The sequence below is a fragment of the Drosophila albomicans genome, chromosome 2R (assembly GCF_009650485.2).
Source record: "Drosophila albomicans strain 15112-1751.03 chromosome 2R, ASM965048v2, whole genome shotgun sequence".
NCBI lineage: Eukaryota > Metazoa > Arthropoda > Insecta > Diptera > Drosophilidae > Drosophila > Drosophila albomicans.
In genome coordinates this window covers 19,432,416-19,459,892 of record NC_047631.2, presented here as the reverse complement: position 1 = coordinate 19,459,892, position 27,477 = coordinate 19,432,416, and the positions used below count along the sequence as shown (strand labels likewise).

General features: G+C 41.2%; 3 protein-coding genes across 10 annotated transcripts; 2 read left to right on the top strand and 1 right to left on the bottom strand.

Annotated features, from left to right (window-relative positions):
- Nucleotides 1-832: 832 nt before the first annotated feature.
- LOC117574656 (sodium/hydrogen exchanger 9B1) lies at nt 833-22,420 on the bottom strand. Of its 8 annotated transcripts, XM_052006388.1 has the most exons (12): nt 22,290-22,420; nt 22,154-22,236; nt 19,792-20,094; nt 11,416-11,845; nt 5,754-6,041; nt 5,455-5,637; nt 5,209-5,384; nt 5,020-5,126; nt 2,765-2,953; nt 2,555-2,698; nt 2,182-2,283; nt 833-1,326 (listed from the first exon to the last, which is right to left on the bottom strand). In XM_052006388.1, the coding sequence occupies exons 3-12, from the start codon at nt 19,973-19,975 to the stop codon at nt 1,057-1,059; spliced, it is 2,073 nt and encodes a 690-aa protein (XP_051862348.1). In that variant the 5' UTR covers nt 19,976-20,094; nt 22,154-22,236; nt 22,290-22,420; the 3' UTR covers nt 833-1,056. The 8 variants fall into 8 exon arrangements, with proteins under 8 accessions (XP_051862348.1, XP_051862343.1, XP_051862349.1 ...); XM_052006383.1 differs by lacking the exons at nt 22,154-22,236; nt 22,290-22,420 and adding an exon at nt 21,783-21,830 and having other exon boundaries at nt 19,792-20,120; XM_052006389.1 differs by lacking the exons at nt 22,154-22,236; nt 22,290-22,420 and adding an exon at nt 21,352-21,444.
- Nucleotides 7,012-8,400, top strand: LOC117574657 (odorant receptor 94a). Its single transcript, XM_034258561.2, has 3 exons — nt 7,012-7,849; nt 7,906-8,272; nt 8,347-8,400. The coding sequence occupies exons 1-3, from the start codon at nt 7,107-7,109 to the stop codon at nt 8,398-8,400; spliced, it is 1,164 nt and encodes a 387-aa protein (XP_034114452.2). The 5' UTR covers nt 7,012-7,106.
- LOC117576746 (odorant receptor 94b) lies at nt 9,573-10,789 on the top strand. Its single transcript, XM_034261779.2, has 2 exons — nt 9,573-10,664; nt 10,736-10,789. The coding sequence occupies exons 1-2, from the start codon at nt 9,573-9,575 to the stop codon at nt 10,787-10,789; spliced, it is 1,146 nt and encodes a 381-aa protein (XP_034117670.2).
- Nucleotides 22,421-27,477: the final 5,057 nt, after the last annotated feature.

The following is a 27,477-nucleotide window of genomic DNA, read 5'->3' as shown; positions in this document are numbered from 1 at the left end:
CTTCTTTTTTTTGTGCTTTTAATTTATTTCCTGCTTTGTGGAAAATAGAAAATCCAAATGCGTTAGCTCAGCTGGCCGCAACATGCAAGCGGCCATAACAATGGTTCAGCTTTTCACTCTCATTCTCTCTCTCTCTCTCTCTGTCTTTATCTCATTGCCCCGTTTGCAATGCAAATGTGTAGAAGAATTGCCTGCCGCCAAGGACAAGGCAAACTCCATGGACATTCACAGACAGTTTTCAATTAATAAAGCTTTTGATGCTCCACATAGTTCATCAAAGGTGTTCTGGACTCAATTAACCCATCTTTTAACCCTTGCCAACTCTCTGCAACATAAATCTTTTTTGTTAAACAGACATTAATATCCAATTTCATATTTTTTTTTTTTGTTGCTTTTGTTGTTGTTGGCATTCTATTTTAATGCGCAGACAGCGCGTTGACTGCACACCAAAGCATGTTAAGCCCCTTTAATTAATTGAAAAACCAATTAGGCAAAATCCAGGTCCAGGGATTAACAACAAAATCTCGTCATAATTAGGTGCCGAAAATTCACAACACAAAAAACAATGAAAATTACTACACTGCAAACTGTGGGTCATTTTTCAAGCATTTCCCAAGCTCAATATTGTTTTTGGATACGAGTTTTCGAGTCCAATTTCCTAAGTCCGGCTGGATTAACGCCCTCAAAAAACTTTGACAATTTGGTGCAACTTTTGTAACGAGCTTCAAGTGCTTAACTCGAATATTGCTTTTCTCTTTTTTTTTGTTTTTTTTTTTTTTTTTGGTTATTGCTAAACGTGTCCCAAATCTAAATGTAACAATAAATTGTCAAATTGCTTTTAATTATTTACATATATTTTGTAAGCTGACAAGGGCAACATTAAGTACAACAGTTCATAAAATTAGTAAGTACAATACAAAAACACACAGGGAGATTAAAAATAATTAATTAATTAAGTAAACATAATGAAATGCTAATTACTGCGCCTAACCCACCACCAAGGAAAATGCTTTTTGTGGAGTGTTTTGGAAGTTTGGAGTTCAAAGTTTTGAAGTGTTATGCACTCTTTTGAGTGTTTACTGTAGTTAGCTCGGCGACATTATTAAGTGGCGATGATGGCGGCGGTGTCACTGGCGTTTCGGCCGTGTCGACGGTGTCGCCATGTTTAAGCCAAAATGGCGCAAGACGTAGCATCAAAATGGCACCCAATGGCGCTGTGAAAATAATGGCCAGCACTGAAATGATGAGCACGTTGCTGGCCAATGCCAATCCGCCGTCAACGTTGTGAGTACGTGCCAGATCCAATGCGACGGGTCCCAGGGCAGCCTGTTGTCCAAAAGAAATGAAAAAGAAACGAAAGTGGAGAAAAGAAAATGTTGAGTATCGCATTATGATTATGTTGCATGAATTTCTTTCATTTTTTTTTTGTGTTCAGCTTGAGAGTCTCGGCTGCGTATGAGTGATATGCTGTCGCAAATGCTTACGGAAACGGAAACAGCGACAGAGACGTAGAGGGAGACGGAGACGGAAACAGCGGGCAAACGAAAACGGATTAAATGAAGTTGTGCTAAAATTTTAATTAAATCACAAAAAAGGTTGACAGTGAAATATGCACAAGCAGCAGAAAATCCCAACCGCATATTAGGCAAAAAGGAGAAAAAGAATATATGCAAGGACTACAAGAGAGTGTGTGTGTGTGTTGTACACTGTAGTTAACTCACACAAGCTCGTTGCTTGCAACTCGAAATAAGGCGCATGTTAAAAAGTGTCAGCAACAGCAGGTTGGCAACTGCAACGACAAAAGTGTAAGCAAAACGTACTCTCGTAATGCAACATTTACATTCCGGCCAAACCGCAGACTGGCAGCCCAACAAAAGCGCGTAAACCACACACACTCGCATACAGAGTCACACACACACACACTTGTCCTCTTGCGGTTCAACTACAGACAATGGTCAGGCAAAAAGGGAAGGGGCAACAAGGACACAACATGATCTGCGAGTATACGAGTATAACTTAAGCATTTGGGGAAAACACAACATAACCCAAATAATGTCTGGACGTCCGGACACAAACAAACAATACCAAACTGAAATAAAAACTTTCAATGTTCCACGTTGCACGTTGTGTGTTGCCGACGTTGTGGCGCGACGACGTACTGGACTCCGAAAAAAAACTTACTTGGACCGTTGCTTTGGGAAAACCGGAAATTGTAATGTAGGCACGTTCCTTTCTTGACAGATTTCCGCCATATGTGGATAAATATGCAAAAGCCAAACGGAACTGCAACGAAAAGAAAGAGAGAGAGAGAGAGAACGACTTAATACAGACTCACATAAATGCAGTTGTCTGTGTTTGTGTGTGCCACACTTTGTGGCAGGTACACCATTTGAATTGCGGCTAAGAACATTTTCATTTCAAAGCCTTTTTTTCTATGCATGTTCAGAGCTTTTGTTCTGCGGATTGGCCAAGCCACAGAGAGTTTTGCTCTCATGCAAAAGCGAAAGAAATTAAATACGTGGCATGCAACATATGTATGCCCCATTTTAATTACCAAACTTCCGAGCAGGACCAACAATGCACCATAGCCCAACACACGACCGTCGAGCACATTGAAATTGATTTCCTTGCCAATAAGCGCAAACGAAACCGGTTTCAAGAACTTCCACAACAGATCAAGACGCTTCGGCACGCTTGCCTGCAACAAAAAAGAGTTCCTTATTATTGACAATTGATGCATAATTAATTTGGCTATCTAACTTACCACTTTATAAACCTCCAATTGCTGAGGCGTCATCTTCAGTTCCTGCCGCTTCCACCCTATGCCGGCAATAAAAGCCATCATCACACAGCCCAATGCACCAGCGGAAGTAAAGCCAATAACGCGACTGCCCATCACAGCGATGGTGCCTCCCAAGATGGTAAGCACAAAGCGCAAACCATTCGCATAGACCTGAAATATATATGAAATTGATTAGTATTCTAATCGACAGTTCAGTGGTATACTTTACAAAATGGAAAACAAAATTATGTCATTACAGACAAAATAAAAGAATTTGTGCAAAAAACGTAAGAGCATTTATACACCTTCAAATTTAATAAGACTTATTCAGATAGACATAGGACAAGACAATTCTGTAAAATATCTTTGAATCACATTAGACTACTAACTTAATTTTGCTTTTATAAACCCATCTCTTATAATCTCTACGATGGAGATAGGATGGACAGACGGACATGGTTACTCCGTCTCTACTATTGCCGCTGAACAAGAATATATACTTTATATGGTAGGATATGCCTCCATCTGCCTGTTTCATATATTTCTTGCTGGCACAAAGTTATAATATCCTTCCACCCTAATGATATAATACCCAATACGGTTATACGTGTCTTATATGTTTTCATAAACAAAAATTGATCCATTTGTATTCAGAATAAAATAAAGTTATTTTTAATTATTTTTTCATTTAATATCGCTAATACACAAATTCATAGATCATCAACCAGAATCTCAAAATAGAATGCTATATAATGTTATGTTTATTATTCTTTATTTGCCTTACCTTCTTTTAATTTGCGCTAAATTAAGCTAAGTTGTCTATTATGCTCCTTACAGTTTTGTTATGCTTCGCTAAGTTAACTCGTTTAAGTAGAAAATTTCCCTGTATACTTTTTTATTTTTTTCTATTTGTAACTAAATAACCCCATTTTCTAGTAAAGTATTTTTTCATTAAAAAAAACCTAAATAATTAAGTATACAAATTAAGTTTAAAGCAACTTTTAAAACGCGATGCGCTTTCACATTGCGTATACGTAATATTCAAATGTTGCTTTTGCTGTCGCTGCATTTCTTTTATTAATTGCGTTAATTGGGTCTGACATTTTTTTGTCGTATTCTTGTTTTACCCAACAGCATATCACTATCTTGTTGTTTTCTTTTCTTTGCATGTTTGTTGACCACGTCCAAATTCAATTTGAAGTTCATACTTGTTCATTACACAACATTGCTGAGACTATTAGCTGGTATTATTTGCATTTACAGCATGTCGAGTTCTCTTCTCCCTTTTCTTTTTTTGTAGCGATATTCAAAAACGTAGCAAAGTCGTATACTACTTACTGCGAAATCATAAAATAAGATCGCATTATAATAATAAAATAAAAGCTGTGCTTCGGTAACTGCCACACAGAAACTGAGGCTTGATGACAGGCACAGGCACAGCGTGGCGCAGCAAGCAAAGGAGAGGAGGGAGAACACCCACAATAAATGGCAGTTGTGTTTGTCGTGGTGGGTGGCGTAAAATATGCAACGATGCAACCAGCAAAAGGATGCAAGTGGCGCGTCTTGGCGCAGAGCACAGCGTGACAATTTTTGTATGTATGTGTGTGTGTGTGTGTGTGTGTGGCCATGAAACTTGCACAGGCGAAAACAAAAGTTATGAGTGCTCCGAGTGTGCGATTGTATGTGTGTGTGTGAGTTTCTGCCAGTTCAAAGGCATTCAGTGCCACCCATGGCGTTTGATTATGCGCGCCATTAGCGGTGTAAGTTGCGGCAATGAGTTTTGTGGTTGCAACGTAACGCTGCTGCTGCTGCTCTGCTGCATGCAATGCGCTGTTGCCATAACTTTCCATGGACGGTGGCAGTAACTGTCGTCGCAAATGTCGCCAGCTCCAGAGCCATCGTCATCCGCGTCGCCGTTTTTGGATGTAAGTGTCTTTTTATGCAAAATGCACAAGCACACACGCAGTGCAACAGAGATAGCAATAATGCGCGAGAGAGAAAGAGAGAGAGAGAGAACGATTGTATTCTCACATGTATGCTAGCTTTTCTTTTCTTTTTTTCCTTCTCTGCACTTTTCACAGCCACCCACTGATATTGCAGCGCGAGTTTTGCATCATTAAATGCGCTGATTGAGTGTGTAAGTGTTCAGTGAATGCGCATTTTGAGTGCATCGGAGAATGGGAACACACAAAAGTATGCTGTAGTGAGGCCCATTGTCTGGGTCTGGGTCTGCTTACCGCATTGCGAGACGGCAAATAGTGCAGCATCATGCCATAGAGATAACCAAAAACAAGTCCAATACCAATGCCAATGGGACCTTGCAGCACTTTTTGCGTTAGCGAGCCTGAAAACAAACCAAAACGAGTATGTTAAGCAATTGTTGAGTTGATGTCGATGTGAGTGCTCTCATACACACACACACGTACTTGACGAGAATATGACGCTGATTATGACGCCAAACATAAAGATGGCCACAACATCGTTGCATGTGGTCATGGCATAGATGAGCGTGTGTATGCCGCTGTTAAGGCCAAGGCGATCCTCCTTCAGCTTCAGCATGACGGTGACAACCACGTTCGGTGAGACGGCCGTGATGACCAGCCTAAAAAAAAGTAGACGGGAAAAAAGCCAAAGAATCACACATACTCCAGGCAAACTCTTTTGCAACTCACCCCAAGGCAATGCCCCACAGCCAGGGCATCGAGAGCGTGTAGTAGGCCAATATGGCTATTATGGTCACCTCGACGATGGTCGGCACAAGTGTCAGTCGCAGTATCATAAGCCAGAGTCGCCTAAATGCGCTCCCATCAAGTCCCAAGCCGGCTAACAGCATGATATTGATTAAAGCCATTTCTCTGCAAGGCGAAAAAAGGCGTAGACAAGTAACCACAATTTTGAAAATAGCTTTTACGCTGCCGCAATCCCAGTCCCAGTCCCAGTCGCAATCGCAATCACAACCACAAAAACTTACCTCAGAAAGAGCTCAAAGCGTTCGTATCCCTCGAAATTGGCCAGTCCCACATTCGTGTAGACGACGCCAAAGAAGAGCATGCCCAGCATGTCCGGCAGATGCATAAAGCTCACCAAAATGCCCGATATCTGGGCGCCCACAAACAGCAATATGATGCGCATGATGGCCGTCGAGGGTATTGCATATTCGGGCAGCAGGGCAAAGCCCAACGCCCACAGTCCTAGGAATATCACCAGCAGAGCAGCGTGCTCGGAAACTAGACTCCAGTGCAGCACAAAGTGTCGCCACCTGCAGAGGAATAGAATGCCCAGAGTGTGTGGGACAAGTTTAAGAACCTTTTACTTTGGCCAACAGTCGACAACTGAGGGAGTTCATAAGGCTTGTTAACTGGACAGAGCCTTATTGTGCTGCACCATTGAGAATGGGTATGATTGTGAAACTGGGTATGCTTGTTGTATGGGAAGGTATGTAACGCTTGGAGTGAATTTCTGACAAAGCTGAAGATTATTTTTAAATATTTAAAACGAATACAATATGATACAATTGTGATTGTGAAAGGTTATGCGAGATGCATGCTTGAAGACGTCTTTAATACTTTGAGAGTAGCAAATACATAATTTTACATAAGTTCAAAAATAAAAGCTTAATTACTGTAAAAGATAAAAGAAAATTTAGAAACTTATAATGTATTCCTGACAAAGTTTGCGGTTTTTTTTTACTGAATATTGCCAAGAATACTGTAATTTATAAGATTGATTGCAAAAGAGTATGCTTATTGTATAATGTATAAAATTTAAGTAATTAATTATCATTTGTTGTAGGTTTATGGCATAAACTTGCAATACGTATGTTATGTATATATTACATATATTTATTTTTTTTAGAGTATTTTATTCAAATTTATGATTACGCAATTAAATGCTAAATTTACTTTATTCTGCTGATTTATCATAATATTCATATAGAAATTATGATACACCTTTAATTAATGCTATAAATTTAAAAATATGTTACAAATTCAATAATTTTGAAGACTTCTTTCTATTCATGTTGATTCTGAATAAATTACTTTAAATAAATAAAGAAATTTATTATAGCAAAACTATTGTTATGCAGAAAATATGTTTACTTTTCTATACCCATATCTGTTGAGTGCTTCACAGTCGAGAACACTCAACTCGCTAACCCGTTTTCGTTTCGGTTACTGTCAGCGAGCAAAAGCACGGATAGGAATAATTGTCCTTTCGTGTACGTTTGTTTAAATTATGAAATCCTAATTGCTGCTAATTGCCCCTTGGCAACACAGCTACAAAAAGGCAGCGCGATGCAGAGTGGAAACCAAAAACCAACTTAATGGAGCAGCACAAGGATCGCACAAGTGCTGTGCACTTGTTCCTCTGGATCATGTGCATCTTTGGCGTCTGGCCCTGGTCACCGTCCAATCGCAATCAATTGCGAATTCTTGCATTCGTGAAGCAGAACTATCGCTATCTGCTGCATTTGCCCTGCACATTTGCCTTCATTGGACTGATGTGGCTGGAGGCATTTGTGTCGAGCAACCTGGAGCAGGCCGGACAGGTGTTGTACATGTCCATCACAGAGGTGGCGCTCATTGTGAAGATTGTAAACATCTGGCATCGACGCACCGCTGCCTGGCAACTGATGCAACAACTGCAACATGGTCCGGAGTATGAATTACGCTCGGAGGAGGAGTTTAGCTCCTGGCAGCGGGAACAGTGGATGTTCAAATGGTGTTTCTACCTCTACAGCTTGGTCAGTCTGGGCGTTGTCTATAGCGGCTGCATTGGTGTGTTGTTCCTCAAGGAGTACGTGCTGCCCTTTGCCTACTTTGTGCCCTTCGAGTGGCGGAATTCACACGGCTATTGGTATGCCTATGGCTATTGCTTTGCTGGCATGACTGTCACCTGCATCTCGAATGTGACGCTGGACATGATCGGCTGCTATTTCATGTTTCACATATCATTGCTGTATCAGTTGCTGGGATTTCGATTGAGAGCACTCAAAGATGTCGACAATGAGCATAAGTTTGCTTACGAACTGCGATTGATCTTCAAGCTGCATCATCGCATACGCAGGTATATACATTTCCTATGAATTTCCTATATTATTTAATTCTCTTTCAATTTTGAAGTCTTACTATCGAATGCCAGCGACTCGTCTCGCCCTACATTCTCTCGCAAATCATATTGAGCGCCTTCATCATCTGCTTCAGCGGCTATCGACTGCAGCACGTGGGAATTCGCGCCAATCCCGGCCAGTTTATATCGATGCTACAGTTTGTCAGCGTCATGATCCTCCAGATATTCCTGCCCTGCTATTACGGCAACCAAGTCACGTTCCATGCCCATCAGTTAACCAACGAGGTCTACAACACCAACTGGCTACAGTGTCCGCCACACACTCGCAAACTCCTCAATGCTTACATGGAGCACTTGAAGCGCCCCGTGAAAATTCGTGCCGGCTTCTTTTTCGATGTGGGACTTCCCATTTTTGTGAAGGTGCGATTTCCCAATTTGAATTTTCCGCAAATGAATTTCTAATTTATCGACACGCTTTCTATTACCACTTGCAGACCATCAATAATGCGTACAGCTTTTTTGCGCTACTGTTGAACGCATCGAAATGAATGTGAAATGCGGGATAATCTAAAAATTTTAATACTGCAACATTCTATCTACAACTACACTCGAACATATGAATTCTACTTCTACTTTGAAAATAATAAAATAAATAAACATAATTTGTTAATACTTTAAATTACATTTACAACAAAGTTTGTTCTACAATATATTCGAAATAAATAAAATTAATATTATACAAATCCTATAATCAGTTTTTTTTAAGAATTTTTGTTTTGTTGAGCAGAGATTGCTTATGACATTATTACCATTAAATAAAAATAATTTATAGATACAAACATTTTTCCTAATATTTATCTAAATACTCTTTATCTTTTACTATTGAATATAGTTATATCAGAGTTTATATTTAAGCTAAAATAAAATATACCAATCGGAGTTTAGTTCTGTTTTCAAAGATTTCTTAGCACCATAATTTACAAGTTGGATTTGCTAATTTGATAAATAAATACTCCTCTATAGTAAGACATCAGTAACCCTTTGTGCATACTGTCTCTGTTAAGGTTTGTCTATTACTGATGAAAAATCCGAGTAGGATTTGAAGTGTGGTAACAATTGCGTGACTGATTCAATATGTGACAATAACAAATCAAACAAATTAGCTTAATCATTATGTCAGCAAGTTAATTATTGTAATTGCTTTGGTTTTAAATTTGTAAATATGATTACACAGCAATTAGAAAGCTCTCCAGGGCTGGCGCAAATGAACTGGTGAGATGAATGGAACTAGTTTATTTTCCATGAAAATGAAACGAAACGAATGAAACGGAAATGAGCGGTTAACTTGAAAGAGTGTGACTAAGAAATACCCTTTGGATAGCAAGAAAGAGCAATAGCATTGATTTACATACAAGCAAACATATTTAAAAAAAAATGTAAAGCGTATACGTAATTTTTATCTTTTGCTGAACATCGTCGATTTTTTTCTGGAGATGATCGAGTAATTACAAATTTTATTATACATATTACTATCTATCAAAAGTATCTTATTTAAGCATTTTTATGCCACAAAATATAGGGTAAATAAATGGTTGGGTAAGAGACAATTGCCTTTGCAGGAAGGTTCTATACAAATTTTATGAAATTTTGGGTTCGACAAGTCTATAAAAGGAGTTTTTACCGAAGGGTCTCTTATTGAACAGGCGTTGGCTAGCTTAAGATGTCTACAATCGAATTTTGGAATCGCCCATCGCCGTTGCGAAATTTACTTAAACTGCAACGTTTACTTGGCCTCTGGAAGTGGCAGCGATGGGATGAAAATGATGCCTGGAATTGGTTGAAGCGCTTTTATCCATTTGCTCTGCATCTGCCATTGACATTCACTCTGATTGTACTGACATGGCTGGAGATTCTAACCTCCAATGATTTGGAGCAGACTGGCAGAGTAATCTACATGGCGTTGACAATGTTGCCGCTATTGATAAAGCTCATCAACATCTGGTATCGACGCATCGAAGCCCACCATTTTATGGACGAGCTGATGAAGTGCATCGAGACAGAAGATGTGCATTTACTTAAAAACGAGGAAGTCCACTTTAAGCGCATCTTCTACGCATATCTTGGAGGTGCGCTCACCGTGGCATTATTTGGTTTCGTCAGCGTATTCCTCCAGGACACATATGAGCTGCCCTTCAGCTACTACGTGCCATTTGAGTGGCGCAATCCAGAGCGTTATCTCTATGCCTGGGGCTACAATGTGCTGGCCATGACTCTCAGCTGCACGACTAACTCCATGCTGGACACCATGGGCTGCTATTTCATGTTTCAGATTGGTCTACTCTATCGCTTTCTCAATATACGCTTGCTGGCTCTGCAGCAGAAGCCGGAGCACGAAGCTCTGCCAGAGCTGCGACGCATCTTTCAGCGCCACGCTCGAGTGCGTCTTCTAACCCGACAATGCGAACTGCTCGTCTCGCCCTATGTGCTCTCTCAGGTGGTGCTGAGTGCCTTCATCATCTGCTTTAGTGGCTATCGTCTGGTGCAAATGGGTTGGCAAGAGAATCCCGGATTATTTCTGGCCACGCTGCAGTTTGAGGCCGTGATGATCGTGCAGATATTTCTGCCCTGCTACTATGGCAACCAGTTGACCATCAACGCCAACCAGCTAACGAACAGCGTGTTCAACACCAATTGGTTGGAGTACTCGGTGAAGACGCGCAAGGAACTCATCTGCTACATGGAGTTTCTGAAGCGACCTGTCAAAGTGCGAGCTGGCATCTTTTTCGAAATTGGTTTGCCCATCTTTATGAAGGTAAAATTTGAATCACTTGATGAAAGTGGTTAGCAATTAAAAGTGTTATCTCTTTTCTCTGTTTCGTGCAGACTATCAACAATGCCTACAGCTTCTTTGCGCTGTTGCTGAATCTATCGCGTTAACTGCCGCCCATTTAATGTAAATGCGTCTCGCAATTTATCTGCCACGTTTTGCACCATAATCATTGTAGTAGTTCTTGCGGCAGATCCACTCTCTTGGCTGCTGGTTGCTGGTTGCTGTTGGCCACTAAAGCCAGCCACTTCAGCAGCTATTAAAACGGGGTGTCACAGCCAACAACAAAATAAGCAAAAGCAACAGCCGACAGCCAACAAATAAAGCACTGCATTCTGGACAGCCAGACACCGGCTGAGTCAGGCGGTGTTTCCTGTGGCACCAAACGGAAGCACGCCTTACCAAATCTACCAGCAACAGCAACAACAACGACAAGTGCGCCAGACATTGTTAGCACATAAAAGAAATACACCACGAAAATATAATGTACAACAAGAGTAGGCAACAAGAACAACAGCAAGAGTAAAACGGATATACGAAAAACGCGTGCAATGCAAGTGTGAAAGTCTCTCTGTGCTCTGCTGTGTTGAGCCGGAAATGCATTCAAAGGGTTAAGCAAATGTGCACAAAGAATGAGAATGAGAGTGAAAGAGTGGGAGAGTGAGAGAGGTGGAGACACAACATTCAATGTCTAAGCGCTCTCCCTATGTTTATACATATGAGCATTTTCACTTACCATTTAGGTCCTTTGTAGTGTTCGCCCTGCTGCGTTGTGTTGTAACCCGTGCCATTGTCTGTGTTGCTTCTGTTGCTGTTGCCATTGTTGTTGCCACTGCCACCGCCACCGCCGGGGGGAGCATTTGGTGTTGTATTTGTTAAATTTAATGATGTCGGCGTTAAAATTATTGTTGCTGCATTTTGTGCCTGTGTCTCGCCAGCAACAACAGCGACAGCAACAACATCTGACGTGCCACCATTATTGTACTCCTCTGGGAATTTTTGTATGTCTAATTTGGTATGTGCTGGCGGTGCAGCTCCGCAACCATCATCGCCATCAGTAGCAGTAAAAGCCGGGTTCTCTGGCATGTTGTCACTCTGCGACACTCTATTGTTCGCCGGCAATTGTTGTTGTTGCTGTTGTTGCTGCTGTTGCTGGTTGCGCTTGCCTGTAAGTAGCAAGCAGATTTAAACGTATTTAAATGGATGCCCCTTGAAGTTGAAATGCATGTATGTAAATGGCTTTGCCGTTCGTGCACTCCCTTCGACCTTGTAAATTGGTTATAAGTGCCAGAAAGCTGCATTTAACCCATTTTGCATTCATTTATGCTGCTCATGCATGACTAAAATGTCAGCCAGAGAGAAAGAGAGAGGAGAGCAAACACCTGCCACATCCTCATACACTCTTAGCTCCTTAGCGAGCACCAGGAGTCATGTAAGTTGAAATTGTAAAATGCAGCCTCTGCCCGCCTTTATGCCACTCAAGACGACGACAGCGCGTTGATGTCAAACTAAAGATTGCAACATAGATTGACAGCCGCTGATTGCGCTGCCGTTGCGACAGCTGCGATGGCGACTGCTAAAGGTGACGACAACGACAACGACAACCAAACCCGAACAAGAACAGCAACGACATCGACGACGACGACAACGACAACAGCAGGAAGTTGTCTTGGGGCTGTCTTGGGTTAAAGTGTTGCAATTGCCGGCTTGTCTCCCACGCCGACGTGGCATAATTGGCATTATTGTCACAACGACAACTTGACACTTTCCCAGAGTCTGACTCTGACTCAGCGATTGCGACTGCGACTACAACTGTGGCTGCCACTTAAGTGTTGCAGGTGCAAAACATAAATATTTCCACTGATAATGAATGCTGTAAATGCCAGCATTACACTACTTTTCCTTTTGCTGTCTACCTTAATGGCGTGTAATTGAAGTAAATTAACTATTTATTTTGCATCTCTGAACTCTCAACAACTCGCTGTTAAAGTACATGGGAATTTATTTAATATATTCACAAAATTAGAACCGTTCCCATAATTATTATGCAAAACTCTGACTCTGAATCTGACACTTCAAAATCAACACTTAAATTAATTCCCATTTTTTGAAGACCGGTTTATCTCCAACCAATTTGTCACCGAGCCGCGACTTGTTAATTGCTCACAAATATTTGGTGTCAATTTTTTGTTGTGTTGCCTTTTCTTGTGAATCGACGACGGCTGTTTGTGTTGATTGATCACGTGCCAATTATGGATCAATCTCTATCATGCGACATTTGGTCGAAAGCTCTAACCAATTGGCAAGGTTAATTAACTTTCCTTGCCACAGACAACAAGAACGAACCATGGATAAAATTCAAAATATTGCTCGTTGCATATTCATTTTATTTTATATTTAAATTTTTTAATAGTTTATTGAGCGCACAAACAAATCGAGAAAGCGAATTGCACAAATATTTTGCAGCATTTAAACAAAGAGCTTGTGCAATATGCAATTGAAGGAATTTCACAATAAATTCAGAATAAATAACGTATGCGATATGTACTATATACAAATTTAATATTTTTGTTGACACGCAGCACAAAAAAACCGCCACACACACTTTTAAAAATAACTTTAAACCTTGACAAAAAAAATGTGTGTTTTCGCAATATTATATCTGAATCTGAACACGGCACAAAAGAGACTAAGTTTGATTCCACGTTGCACTTAGTTAATTGATTTAAATGTATAATTTATGCAGTCTTAAAGTATATCTATGATGCACTCGTATCTATAATTTCTGGGTAATTTTCATGTAAATAAACCACATTACTTAAAAATTACCACACACACACTTTGGAATAATCGTTGGGGAACAACGTCAAGCAACGAACGACTTTCCGACGACCTACCACACCGAAGCGATAAGATTTAATGAAAGTCAAATAAAAAGTACAAAAAAAAAGTATATACAAATTCGAAATAAATCTTAATAATCTCGCTGATCTGATGCGCTCCAGACGACAACGAACAACTGACAGAGCTCCAAGCGAATCAGTTTAATCTCTGTGAATACCTCTATAGATACCGACATACGGAAAGGGAGAATATCTATTGTACACTCACACACACACACACACACACACACAGTTCACTATTGCAATATCTTATGCTAATAAAAAACATAAACGAAACTGTCCACAATACACTCTCGCAAAAAGTCCGCTCTATTGCCCCGATTGGTCGATTTCCCGATTGCTCGCGTGCCAACTGAGCTACAATGCTCTGCCGACATTCGTTTTTCTAATTTGTTAAATTAACAATTTAAAAACAACACAGACTGAGAGCGAGAGAGAGCGGCAATGAGGCCGACGAAGCACGACCAGACGCTGAGAAAATATTATAAAAAATATTTTCTTAATGTTAAAAACAATAAAAGTGAGACAGCGACAAAGCAATCGTTATTAAGCCGAAGAATAAATACACTTTCAATAAAAATAATTGTACAAACTTGTCAGTTACAATATAGCATTCCTAAAATACTGAAATATACCAAAGGCTATTTTTAGTATATCGAAATCAAGTAAGAAAGCTACCCACTACCCATTTTTAATAAAAGAAAAACAATGCGATATTATTCTTAAAATATACCGAATTAAAATACCGAAAATACTGAAATAAAATAAGGAGTAAGTTTGGTATATAGGTATACTAAACTTTCATAAGTTATCGACTTTCATTTTTATATATGAACACCAAAAAATACTACAATACCGAAGGCTACTTTTAGTATATTGATATACTAATACTTTCTAAAGTTATTCAGTTATAATGCACTTTTGATTTATCTGTTTAGCATATCCTACTTTTTTGCTCTATGGCTGAATAATAAGTAAGTTTTTAATAAATATTGTAAATCAGAAAACAATAAAAGCAAGCAAGTTATATTGACTTTGTAGAAGATAACAAAATAATTCGCATATATTCGCGATTTTACGTTATATTTGCTGCTGATCTTTATCAAGTTTTGTAAATGGCAAATAGCTTTGTTTAATATTCATTAAGTGTTAATATGTAGAAAGCAACATGAGTCAGCCACGTAATGAAGTGTAAATATAATTACATAAAATATATTAGTAGAATAAATAAAAAATATCATTACACTATAAATATTACATATAATTAATTAGGTATATCAAAAGATATAAGAAAAGGCTAATCTAAATATATTATTGCCTTAGGGTTAAAGCACACAAATTACAATTTTGCTCATTTCCTCATCAATCTGAAATGATTAGAATCAAATGGAAAATTTAATTTACTATTTGATTTGCAGAACTTGTATCAAACACTACTCTACAGTTCTTTAAGGAAATTGCATAAATAATGCAGAAGCTAAAGATGTACATCAATAATTCGAACCTTGGCGCAGGGAAATTTCCAAATTTTGAGCTGCTGTCATTTCGCAGGCAGTCGGAAACGGCGTAGCGTTAAAATTATGTTTACAAGCATTTGCTTATCAATTAATTAGCCATAATCAACAGTATAACCAATGTGCGTTGGCCAAATATTTACCATTTGAGTACGGTTCGGTACATTTTCAGTTTTGTCATGGGGCAGCACGAGATGTTTCCCCCAAAATGCTGCGGACTGTTCTCAGCTTTAGGCTTATATCAAATATTTACAAGTTCAATGCGAAGTTCGTGTTTGAAGTGCAACAAATATTTAACATTCCCTAATTAATTTTAAATATCTTCGCTTCGATGCTGAGCAGCGCAATAGCAAACTGTTCGCGCTTGGTTAGTTAGCCCCCACTTCACTCTCCACTCTGCCACCTTCACAGCCTGTCTTCTCCACCTCCTTTCAACATTTATGAATAATGTGCCGCATTTAAAAGTTTTTGCGGCATTGCCCTTTCCCTACCCCTTCTCCCTCCATCGTCCTTTGCATTTTTCTTTTTTTGTTGCTCAGCCTTTCATAAATTGCGCAAGGTGTCAGCAAAGATAGCACAAGGAGTGTGCTGCACTTCGCGACGTTGCATGAGGCAAGATTTACTTGCCGCTTGCAACAATCGGCAACCGTATTCTCTTCTCTCTTCTCTGTATGTGTGTGTGTGTGTGTATTTTAGTGATATTTCATATTCATGCACTGCACTTAACACAAAAAATTGTTATGTACTTGTGGAACTGCAAGTTTCACAAAGTCATTAGGGTTTCTTCTTCGTCTGCGGCACCAACTTTAAGATATACGCTCTTAAATTTTGATATACACCTACGGCGCTCCTCGTTGCTCGTTGCTGGCGGACAAAACTGGACTCCATTGAATAATATTCTTGCAAGTCAATTTTCGAGAATATCGCAAGAACACTTGAGGCCAAAATATTTCGTGTAGTTTCCTCCACATCTTCCACCCCATCTATTTCACCATCCTTCTCTCTTTTTTTTGTTAAGAATTCCGAGTTATTTATATGCGTAGTTTGGTTATCATTGCCTTTTGAGCTCTTGCCAGTGGCTCTTTTTGCCATTTAAACTTGCCTTATTTTCTGGAACTGACCACCACCGGCAACTAAAGAAAATAGTTCAAAAGTTTTTCCTCCAGCCAAGTGTATAAATGAACAAAATTTTTGGTTTCAATTATTGCAAAACTTTCCACAAAAATAATAAAACACAGAACGCAAAAGAAATGCCTAAAAATTATTCAAACAGTGGAAAGAGATAGATCGGTGAACAGGCAAACATTTTTAACAATTTTACTTTATTTGCGACAAACTCAAAAAAAATATATGTATATATAAGACTTTTTGGCCAACCTTATATTAAAAAGTTACAAAGCTCAGGTTTAGATTTAGTTGATGTCAACAAATAAATATTGAAGCTCACTCTCAGTGAACTGGCGGCTTCTGAATGCAGTTGTATCAATTATAAATACGTCTGATAACTTCATTCAACTTGTTTGAGTTTGCTTCGCAGATTTGAGCTTACTAATGTATCTGAATTTGTAGCCAGACAAGTTTGCAAGTTTCATATGTTATTTATTTTTTATTCATTTATACGAAGAGTTGCATTTTATTTTTGTTTGGTGAGGCATGACTGCTTTAATCATGTCAGCATGCGTATCTATCTCTCAATCCAGTGTATTTACCTTTAGAAAAACGTATGTACACAAATGCATATTTATATCTGGGAGATACACTCGTCTGGAGTAGGAAGAAGGAGTTTTTTTTTATCGTAGCGCAATGTCAGCACATTTAAATATAATTTCTTTTCAGTCGCATAAAGCCAGAAGAAGACGAAGTGCATGGGAACGAGTTTCACTTGACAAGCTTTGTGATTTAGTCGGCGACGGCTGTTGACGCTTTTAAGCTCACTTCCAGACATCCTCCATAGAAAACTGAGCTGTGTGACTTCTTGACGCACTGGAGTTACGCATCAGTGATTCGATCTAAAGTCAAACGGCACAACATCATGAATATACGATAGCGTACTATGCCACATTAGTGGATGACTCCAAAATATACATAGGTTTGTGTATGTAAAGCTGTAATCACTGGCCCAGTCTCAATCTCAGTTTCAGATTCAGATGCTGATGCTGATTCGTATTTAGTTTGCGCTTAAAGCAGGTCAGCCATGATATGTAAACTGGAATGCTTGCATGTCCATGTCCATTCATAAATCATACATAAATATGGGGACAAATTGAAAATTGGATGAAAGAAAAGAGTTGTGAGAGAGGTAAAGCACTGAAAAGTCGTCGTCACACTGCAAATGCAAAGCGCTCTATTAAACGTAGTTTAGTAATTGGCTGTTGCTGCATTAGTAGTTGTGGTGGGCGATGGGTGGTGGAAAGAGAGCGGGAGGCGCCTCGGCTGGTTGCTTCGATTCAACTTAAGTGACTCTGGGCAAGTTAAAATCCAGCTTGAGTGCGATACACAACGTACAACTGCCAGAGGGTCTGAGCACGACAGCAGCAAGTCAGCATCAGAGGCAACGGCATCAGGCAACGAGAACGTCAGTGGCTCAATGCAAATGGCATCAAAGTGAAACCAACCAACTCGACGCTGTTCCATGTATGTGTGTGTGTGTGTACATGTGAAAGGAGATTATGTGTGGCACGTCAAATGAAGCGTCGGGCGCCTTGACTTGCCTCACATTGCCGTACAGATGCTGCTTTGCCACTTACTCAGTGTGTGTGTGTGTCGTGTTGTGTTGGGCTCGTATCATGCATGTGCTGAAATTTTCCTATTCATTTGGCAAAAACTGTTGCAAATACACCGACGTACGAGAGACATGCGAGACGAGGCGAGCTGAGCTGAGCTGAGGCCGACGTAGTCATTTATAATTGTTGGGCAAACTCTGCGTATACGTAATATCAACATATGCATGCGTACTGCATGCAGTTTTGTATTTATATTTGCAGTTCTTGTTGTTGTTGGTGCTGTTAAGATTCATTTATCAATGGTGACTTTGTGAGTGCAAATCGTTTTTCATGCTGCAGATTTAAGTAAACAGAAATGTCGCCATTTTCCCAAGCTATATTTATAGAGGGAACCCACGACCACCGCTCCCCCCGCTTGCCACCCACACTTGCAACGTGCTGACTTAAAAACCTTTTCCATTTTGCCCCAAAAGCAGATGTAGAAAAACTCGTCGACGTGCCACACACATTTAAATCGTTTTCATACAAATAAATATGGCAACGCATTTAAGCATTCATATGAATACGGATTTTGTGTATGTTGCTACATTATGCACATATATAAAAACATAACATATATACAATACTATATATAAGTAAATATGCAGTCAATGGAACAACGCATAAAAATTGAATCGGAATATCTTAATTTTCTTTTTTTTGCCAAGGCTCGCGAAATTTGGATGCATTGGATGCGCAGCTTATTTTCACTTTATTCATGTAAAATTCAGAATGCGAAACGCAAAGTGCAAATTCGTAAGCTAAAGCTCGAAATTATCAGAAAATGCAGTTCGCGAAAAATAACCGAAAAAGCAAATTTGTAAAAGCAATGTAACAATAATAATAATAATCATAGTTGGGATCTTACAAAAACAAAGAGCGAATAACTTTATTACAACGCTGGAAATATGCGCGGCTGTAACAACAAACATTATGCTCGGACAATAAAAATAGCGAAGAGTGTGCAGTGAGCGAGTATGCTCAACTAACAGATACTCTGTAAAGCAGTAAACTGCACTATGTGATTGATAAAGTTGTTTAAACGCAGCATCATATTTCAATCGGATGTCTTAGGACAACTATCTGATACTCTTTACACTGATTTTATGGCCAAGGGAAATGGAAAACATTCAGCACGCTGCCCAGCAACGGAAATGTCAGAGCTGCAAAACTGAGAGTAATGTATGTAGATGAAGACATACCATGTGTATATATGTAATTATCTGTCTATATACGTATGTATGTAGTAGAAGCAAATCCAAGCGATATGGCATTTATGTAGCGCGTTGCCAAGAGGCTTGCATACACATGTCTGTCACATAGTCTGGATGGCGCCAATGCAAGTCTTGGGAGTAAAATCTTCATCGCTTCATGGCTGAACGTTACATTGTAAGTGAAACTCAGACTGCAACGGACAGACGCTGTGGATCAGACTGAACTTGGGCAGCGTCGTCGTCGTCGTCGTTGTCGGAAAACAAAAGCTTTGAATAAACAATGTGCACACCACACACAATCACACACACACACACATAGACGCTTTCACATGGGTACAACAGTGCGTATGTGCATTTTGTGGCAGCCAACAGCGGCGTCAACTCTGACATCGAACGGAATGTCTGTGTGTCATCATGGCGCCGACATCCTTGTTTGCCAGTATATTCTACACATCATACACATACATATAACACATGTGTATGCGTGTGTGTGTGTGTTTGCAAGAAAATCATTTCCGGGTAAAATTATTTTGTTTTGGTTTGCGCTGCTATGCGCTGCATTCTCCAAATAGCTTTGACCATTTTTTCCGCTGCTACGCGATGCGTCAGATGAATTCCTTGCGATATTCGCACCATTCACACAGATTTTCAAATATCTTCCGGTGTAGTTACCCCTTTTTCTCATATTTTCAGTAGTTTGGCTATTGATATAAACTTACCATTTCCTGGTTGCTTTTGTCCCTTGCCCATTGGATTAGCACGTGGCGGAGGCGACGGTCGCTTTTGGCCATCCTCCTTTTGCTTTGATTGCTTCTCACTCAGCAGGTGCTCATTTTCGGGCTCCATGTCCATGATGCTATTCGTTGCAGTCTCGCTGGCGCGTCTCAATAATTCCACTGGCATCTTATTGATGTCAACTTGTTCCTCCGTCTCGTTTAATTCAATGGCAAACTCATCCACAGCACTTCGGCGAAAGCTCTGCAATATGGGTCCGTCGTTGAGTGCCAATGTATCGAGTAGGTCTAAAATTTGCAAGGAGTTAGACAACCTGATGTAATTATAAAAATATGCATTAGCTTCGCGCATACAACATGATTACTTAATATTCAATTATCTTATTAATTTAAAGAACATATTCCCAAAAAATTAAAAGCTTCTTTACATTTTTCTATAAAACATTACTAAAAAAATATCTAATCTAATACTATTTTGTCATTCACTTGATATTATTTTAAAAAACATTTCTTTTTCAGAGCACATTTCTATTAAATCTTAAAATTTAGATGAGATTACTTGGCTAATATAAATAACTTTAATGATTAATTTAAATATTCCACAATTATTGAATGATTCTTAAGATATTTCTAGCAATTAAAAAATAAAACAATAAATATTGAATTACTAACAGATCCTAGGAACCGTTGTTTACCTCTAATTAATGTTTACTTTATTAAAGGTCCTTATAATGTTAATTATTTTTGAATTGTATTCCTCGAATAAAACTCTTTGATAATACTTTGCTATTCACTAAATATTTTATAGTATTTTTTAATTTAATTATTTCAATAGTTAAAAGTTTAATATTTTTAATTCAATTTTTAATAAGTTTACATTTTTTAGTATCAGTTTTTTTAATATTATAATAATATTAAGAAAAAAATTTTTTTTATTTAGACGGTTTTCAGTTACATTACTAATAACAAAATTTGTACTTTAAAAAAATTATAGGAAACAAATCAAGTTTCTATATAGAGTTTAGAGTTTACGCTTTAAGTAAGGAGTTTATGTTATACGATTCACACAATAATCATCTGCTTATTCGTCATCGCAATCATCATCAACCCGCATAAATAACTCACGAAATTCCTCAAATAACTGAACTCACCGGTCTGTCTAATCATGTTTATCTACTGCACGCCAAAAAGAAAACACCAAAAGCACAATAACAAAACGTGGAGAAGAGACTTCAAATGACGAATGTGACGCAAGCGATTGACCGTCGAGCAAAAAGGAAAGAGCAATAAATACGCGCGCGAAAGCGAAAACGGTACACGAGACAAATGTATGTATGTAGTAGAAGAAAAGAGAACAAAGTGAACTTAACGACGCCAGCGGAGCAGCGGCAATGCAATGAGCACCAGCTAAGCTCTGCCTTGAATAACAGCGATATCTTACAACTTGTGGACAAACACGGATTGATATTATTGCCATTACATGTTTGTTAGCACATTAATTAAAAAATCTAATTCAAACAAATATCACTAGCACTAAATACATACCGATATGGTAGCGAGTATAAACAAATGTACGTAAACGCGTGTGTTTAACCACGAATGTGAGAGCAAGAGACGCGCGCTGTGGTGACGGCGACGCTCAGCGACTAAAAACTAATTGCCAAACAGATGACACACACGCACACGACACACTCACCAACACACGCACACACACATAAGAAATATCAAACGCGCGAAAAAAATAAACAAAGAGCACTAACAACTTGAAGGGTAATTATTATCGACTAATCTATACTGTGTACGCTTTAATACTTTAATTATTTAAGCTGAATGTGCATAACTACAAAGAACAAGAAATATTTCTTAAATATATACAATCGTTCAGAGATAAAATCGCTCATCAAAAAATAAATTACTTTAATAATGCATGTTTAAATTTAAATAAAATCTTTAATTGGCATGCGCCTTCTACTCACATTAAAGGGTATATCGAAAGAGAACTAGCGGAAGAGTGAGAGCGCGCAAAACCGTTGCCATTTCCAAACAAACAGACATACATACACATATATGTATGTATATGTATGCTTGCTCTTTGGTTCAATACGTGACTACGCATGCATTGACGTACAGTTCAGACATATCCACACATTACACTACATACTGTTGTTCTACACAAATTCTGATGAAGAGTCTAGACAAGCGCACGTTGTCCACAACAATAACAATACTACAATCAGCTGATCGATCATTCAGGCATGAGACAATTGAATACAACTCATATCATTAATTTCAGTTGCTCGATCATGTTTCCTTAATTAAAAGTACAATCATATTCATATACACATACAGCTGTGTGTCAAGTGTGCAAGTGCGCGGACGCGTTTTTGTTTCGCCGATAGTGCACCGAGTCGTTTAAGCAGTAAGCACAGCCTGCAAAAAAAAGAAATTGTATCAAACGCTCCTCGACAAGTAGAGTCACTCACTCTGCATCATACTTCTGCCGCTCGAGTCCAGGCGGCCGGAGTTTTGGTGTTTTTATTTCGGCGGCCCAAGCGTCGCCCGTGGGTTTGGGTCGGAGAGGGGCAGAGATATACCATCTCTCGCTCAGTGAGTAAGTCACTCACTGTCCTTTTCTGGCGAATCTCTCTTTTTTGTTGCTTCCACTTTCACTGCACTTTGCATTTTTGCAATCTCGTCACACTCTGTCAGCTGTCAGACGATCAGCTGGTGGCAGTGTTGGTTAGCGATTGCGGATTGCAACCGGTGAAGCCAAGTCAAACAGCTGAGTGGTGAGCACAGCAAAGAGACAAACCACTGCATATATGACCCATAGCAGTGACACGAACCAAAAGGAGTAAAGAAACGCGGCATACTTTCAGGAGCTACAGAAAGTGCTGCATAGCCGAAGGTTCATACTTAATTTTAGCGCCTGCCATAGCAGAATCGTGAGCTAAAGGTCGTGGAACTGACCAATTACCAACCTCTGCCGTGTAACGGCGCTCAAAAAACAGAGGCCCTGGTGACCGAGTCGGGGCGGTATAACCTCCTCCGACAAAAGTCGTAGGAAATTCTCGGCCAACGTTGGACTGCTTGGTAGAGCGTTATTATATTATATTGAGTATAGCAGATTGGTTAGTGACCGATATTGCTCGTCATGAGCAATATTGAGACGAGTGAGGCGGAAGCTGAGCTGCTGGCAAAGTTCCTCAAGCTTCCAAGAGTCGCAAGATCGCCCCAGAGCGGAGGACCTGCATCTGCGCCCCCAAAGGTGGATGAGCTTGTGTTTAGCTTTGATGCAGGCGAAGAAGCGGCAACGCCCAAAAGAGCCCGGGAGGATCGGAGTCCTGGTGTCTCATCTGAAGCGGTGCCAAAAAAGATTAAGATCCATAGAAGCCTTCAAGAGGCGGTAAAAGAGCTGGGCGAGTTGATCGATGGGCTGATTAAGACATTTACGCCCAGAGAAGTGCGACACGTCACACAAACAAACAAGAATACGTTCGCACGAATCAAAACCGTGCAAATCGAGATGGCAGCTAGTCTAAAGATGTCGGCTGTAGAGACAGTGGAGCAGGTGACCGCAAAGACACTGGATGAAGTCTTCAATAGCGTACGTAGCTCGTCGACGCAGACCTCGCCGAGTAATGCGGTGATCACGGTTGAAGACAAGCGCAAAACTGTTTCGTCCACGAAGCCCATATCCAAGCAGCGTATTTATCCTACGGTTAAGAATAAAGCAGAGAAGGAAAGCGTGCGTCAGGATACTGAAGGGCGCAACACCACAAATAAGCCACCGAGAAGACGCAGAAGGCAGGACGCCATTATTATCCAACCCACGGATGGTATATCCTATAGTGAAGTGCTCAAATTGGTGACGCGTAGCAACGATAGCAAGCTACAGAGCGTCGGTGAGCAAGTAAGGCGGGTAAGAAAAACTGCCGGCGACGGACTGATTTTGGAAATGGGGATGAACTCCAAGCCTTCTATGCTAAAAATGAAGGATGAATTAAGCGAAGCGCTCGGCTTGAAAGCCAAAGTGAGAGCTCTAACTCAGGAAACCATCCTAGAGATCAGAGATATAGACTGCCTGGTTTCTAAAGAAGACGTGCTGGTAGCCTGCGAAAAACTCAGCCAAGCGAACCTGGAGCTAAGTGCCATCAAAGCACTTAGGCCAGGTTTTGACGGTATGCAGCTGGCAATTGTTAGTATGCCGAAGGAGGCTGCATCATCTATTCTACAGAATGGAAAAATCCGGATAGGCTGGACAAGCTGTAGAGTGAGAGAGAGGTCTGAGAGGCCAGAAAAAAAGAGGTGCTACAAATGTCTGGAGTTTGGACACATTGCTAAGTTTTGCAAGAGCACGATCGACCGCTCTGGGTGCTGCCTAAGATGCGGTGCAGCTGGCCATAAAGCGGCGCTTTGCAAAAATGCTGCTAAATGCTTCATCTGTGCAGATGCGGGCAAAGAGGATACCAGACATCACGCAGGAAGCAGTCACTGCCCTCTCAAAGGGGTCAGCGGGGTCACGCAGGGGCCAAAATGACTCAAAGGCTCCTGCAGCTCAACTTAAACCACTGCTTGGCGGCCCAAGAGCTACTGAAGCAGACGGTTAGAGAGTTAAAGGTGGATGCTGCTTTGCTGAGCGAACCATATAAGAGAATTCAGAGTCCAAAGTACGTCGAAGACACGGAAGGAAAGGCGTCAATATGGGTATGTGGCCTGGAACAGCCCCAGCTTAATGATGTGCGCTCATCGCGTGGGTTCGTGCGGGCTAGATGGGGGAACCAGTGGCTATACAGCTGTTATCTGGCTCCCAGTCTCACCATATCAGAATTCGCATCCGTCATGGAGGAGATAGCACTCGATGTAAGGGGAAAGCCACAGGTGATCATCGCTGGTGACTTCAATGCCTGGGCGGAGGAATGGGGTAGCAACCGGACAAACGCCCGAGGACAAACAGTGCTGGAAGCCCTTGCCACATTAGACCTGGCCCTCATGAACCATGGCAACGAACACACTTTCACCAGAGCTGGCACTGGATCGGTTATAGATCTAGCATTCGTTAGCTATCCAATTGCTAGATCAGCGAAATGGGCCATTAGCAATGTCTACACAGCGAGTGATCATAAGGCGATCACGATAGATTTGGACCATACCGAGTCTCCGCGAGCAAATGGATTACAGAGCGGAAAGGCTTACAAAGTTGACACCCTGGACCCGGAAGCTTTCGCTGGATCCTTTGCAGTTCCCAATTGGAGTGACAACGCAGAGGTAAGCGCCGAGCTGCTCATGCGTTCAATCACGGATGCCTGCGACGCTAGCATGGCGGTGCGAAGATCGTGCAAAAGACACCACGTACCAGTATACTGGTGGAACCAGCAGATCGCAGACGTAAGAAGGCGATGTATAAGATCGCGAAGGATCCTGCAACGTTCTCGAGGCAGAGCTGATTTTGAGGCAAGAAGGCTGGAGTACGCGCTTAATCGCAGGCTGCTGAAGAAGTCCATCTTGAGCAGCAAGAAGGAGAAATTCCTAGAACTTTGCGACGAAGCCGACCGAGACATCTGGGGAATGGCATACAAAGTGGTGCTTAAAAAACTCAAGCCCAATACCTGTGCAGTGCCTAGAGAGGAGGGCGTCCTAAATGGCATAGTGGATGCTCTGTTCACGGGCTCATTCACTGTTCCAACAGTGGAAGATCACGTAGAGCACCGGCTCTATACGGAGGTCCCAGAGGTTACGGTAGAGGAAGTACTGCTGGCAGCGGCAAGAATCAAGGACTCCAAGTCACCTGGGCCGGACGCGATCCCAAATCGCGCGCTGAAGATGGCGATCAGGCTCCAGCCGCAGTGCTTTACAGAAGTTTTTGGACAGTGTATGAGGCAAGGTGTCTTTCCCCGCCCATGGAAACTGCAGAATCTGGTGCTGATCCCAAAGCCGAACAAGCCACTTGATTCGCCGTCGTCTTACCGACCGATTTGTCTGCTTGATACAGCAGGCAAAATATTGGAGAGGCTGGTGAGCCATAGGCTAGAGGAGTCTGTCCGACAAGCAGGAGATCTGTCACCCATGCAATATGGTTTCAGAAAGCATCACTCAACCGTAGACGCTATCTCACAAGTAACGGACATAGCAAGGAGAGCCATAGCAGGCAGAAGATGGCGTGGTGGTGCAAAGGAGTACTGCATAGTCATGACTCTGGACGTCAAGAACGCCTTCAATTCTGCAAACTGGAGCTGCATTATAGGCGCCTTAAGGCGGTTCAACACCCCGAGCTACCTAATGGAAATAATTGAGGACTACTTCAGGAAACGCATTCTGAGATATAGAACGGATAACGGAACCAAATCGTTCAACATCACTGGAGGAGTACCGCAAGGATCAGTGTTGGGCCCGCTACTATGGAACATCATGTACGATGACATATTGCGGCTTGACGTTCCAGAGTCTGCAACCATTGTCGGCTTTGCAGACGATGTGGCCTTAGTGGTGACAGCGAAACAACTAGACGACGCTGAGCTACTTTGTAGTGCAGCGGTTGCCACTGTCAAAGACTGGCTTGCGACAGTGGGGCTGCAATTGGCCGATCACAAGACTGAAGCGGTCCTGATAAGTAGCCGAAAGATCGTCGAAGTGGCTCACATTAACCTTGGTCGGACCTCAATAGTGTCGAGCCGAGCCATTAAATACTTAGGCGTCCTAATCGACACGCGGCTCAGCTTCCGCGAACACCTGGACTATGCTGGTAAGAGAGCTGCTGTCGTAGGGCAGGCATTGAGTCGAATAATGCTAAATACGCGCGGCCCTAAGCAAGGTCGGAGACTATTGCTACAAAATGTGGTTAGAGCAACAATGCTCTATGGCGCTCCAGTATGGGTGCAAGCAATGGAGGTGAAGGCGTATAGGCGGAAGATGCAGACGACCTATCGACTCTGCGCGCTGCGAGTCTGCAGTGGCTTCAGGACCATATCGGATGAAGCCGCTTTAGTGATAGCTGGCATGATGCCGTTGGATACTCTGGCGTTAGAGAGGACTCACAGCTACAATCACAAGAGGGCTAACCAGATGGAGGATGTTCACTACATGTCGACCAATTTTAAGACAGAGTGCCTAAGGAAATGGCAAGATAAGTGGGACACATCTAGTAAGGGCCGCTGGACCCATGCTCTGATCCCAAACATAGGCAAATGGGTCAGCAGAAATTTCGGATTCGTCAACTATCATCTGACGCAGATCCTGAGTGGGCACGGCTGCTTCCGCAGCTACCTATGTAGATTTGGACACGACAGCGACCCGATGTGCCTATATTGCTATCCCGAAGCTGAAGAAACGGCGGAACACATCCTAGTGTGCTGTCGGCGCTTTGCTAGTGAGAGACGAGAGCTCGAAGAAGCGATAGGATGTAGAGTCACGACGGACTCTATTGTGAACCGTATGCTGGAGAAGGAGGAATACTGGTCAGCGGTATGCAGCTATGCAGAAAAAGTGACCACCGCACTACGAACTCTCGAAAGGGAACGTACCCGCAGGCGTAACGGATGGGAGTGAGCTCCCGTCAAGGTCTCGTGAAGCAATACCTCACGGCAGTACCACGAGAATTTCCTTGACAGTTTTCTTTCTAACCTTTTTTCTATATTCTAGTGCCTAATGTTATGTTATATTTATTATATTTAG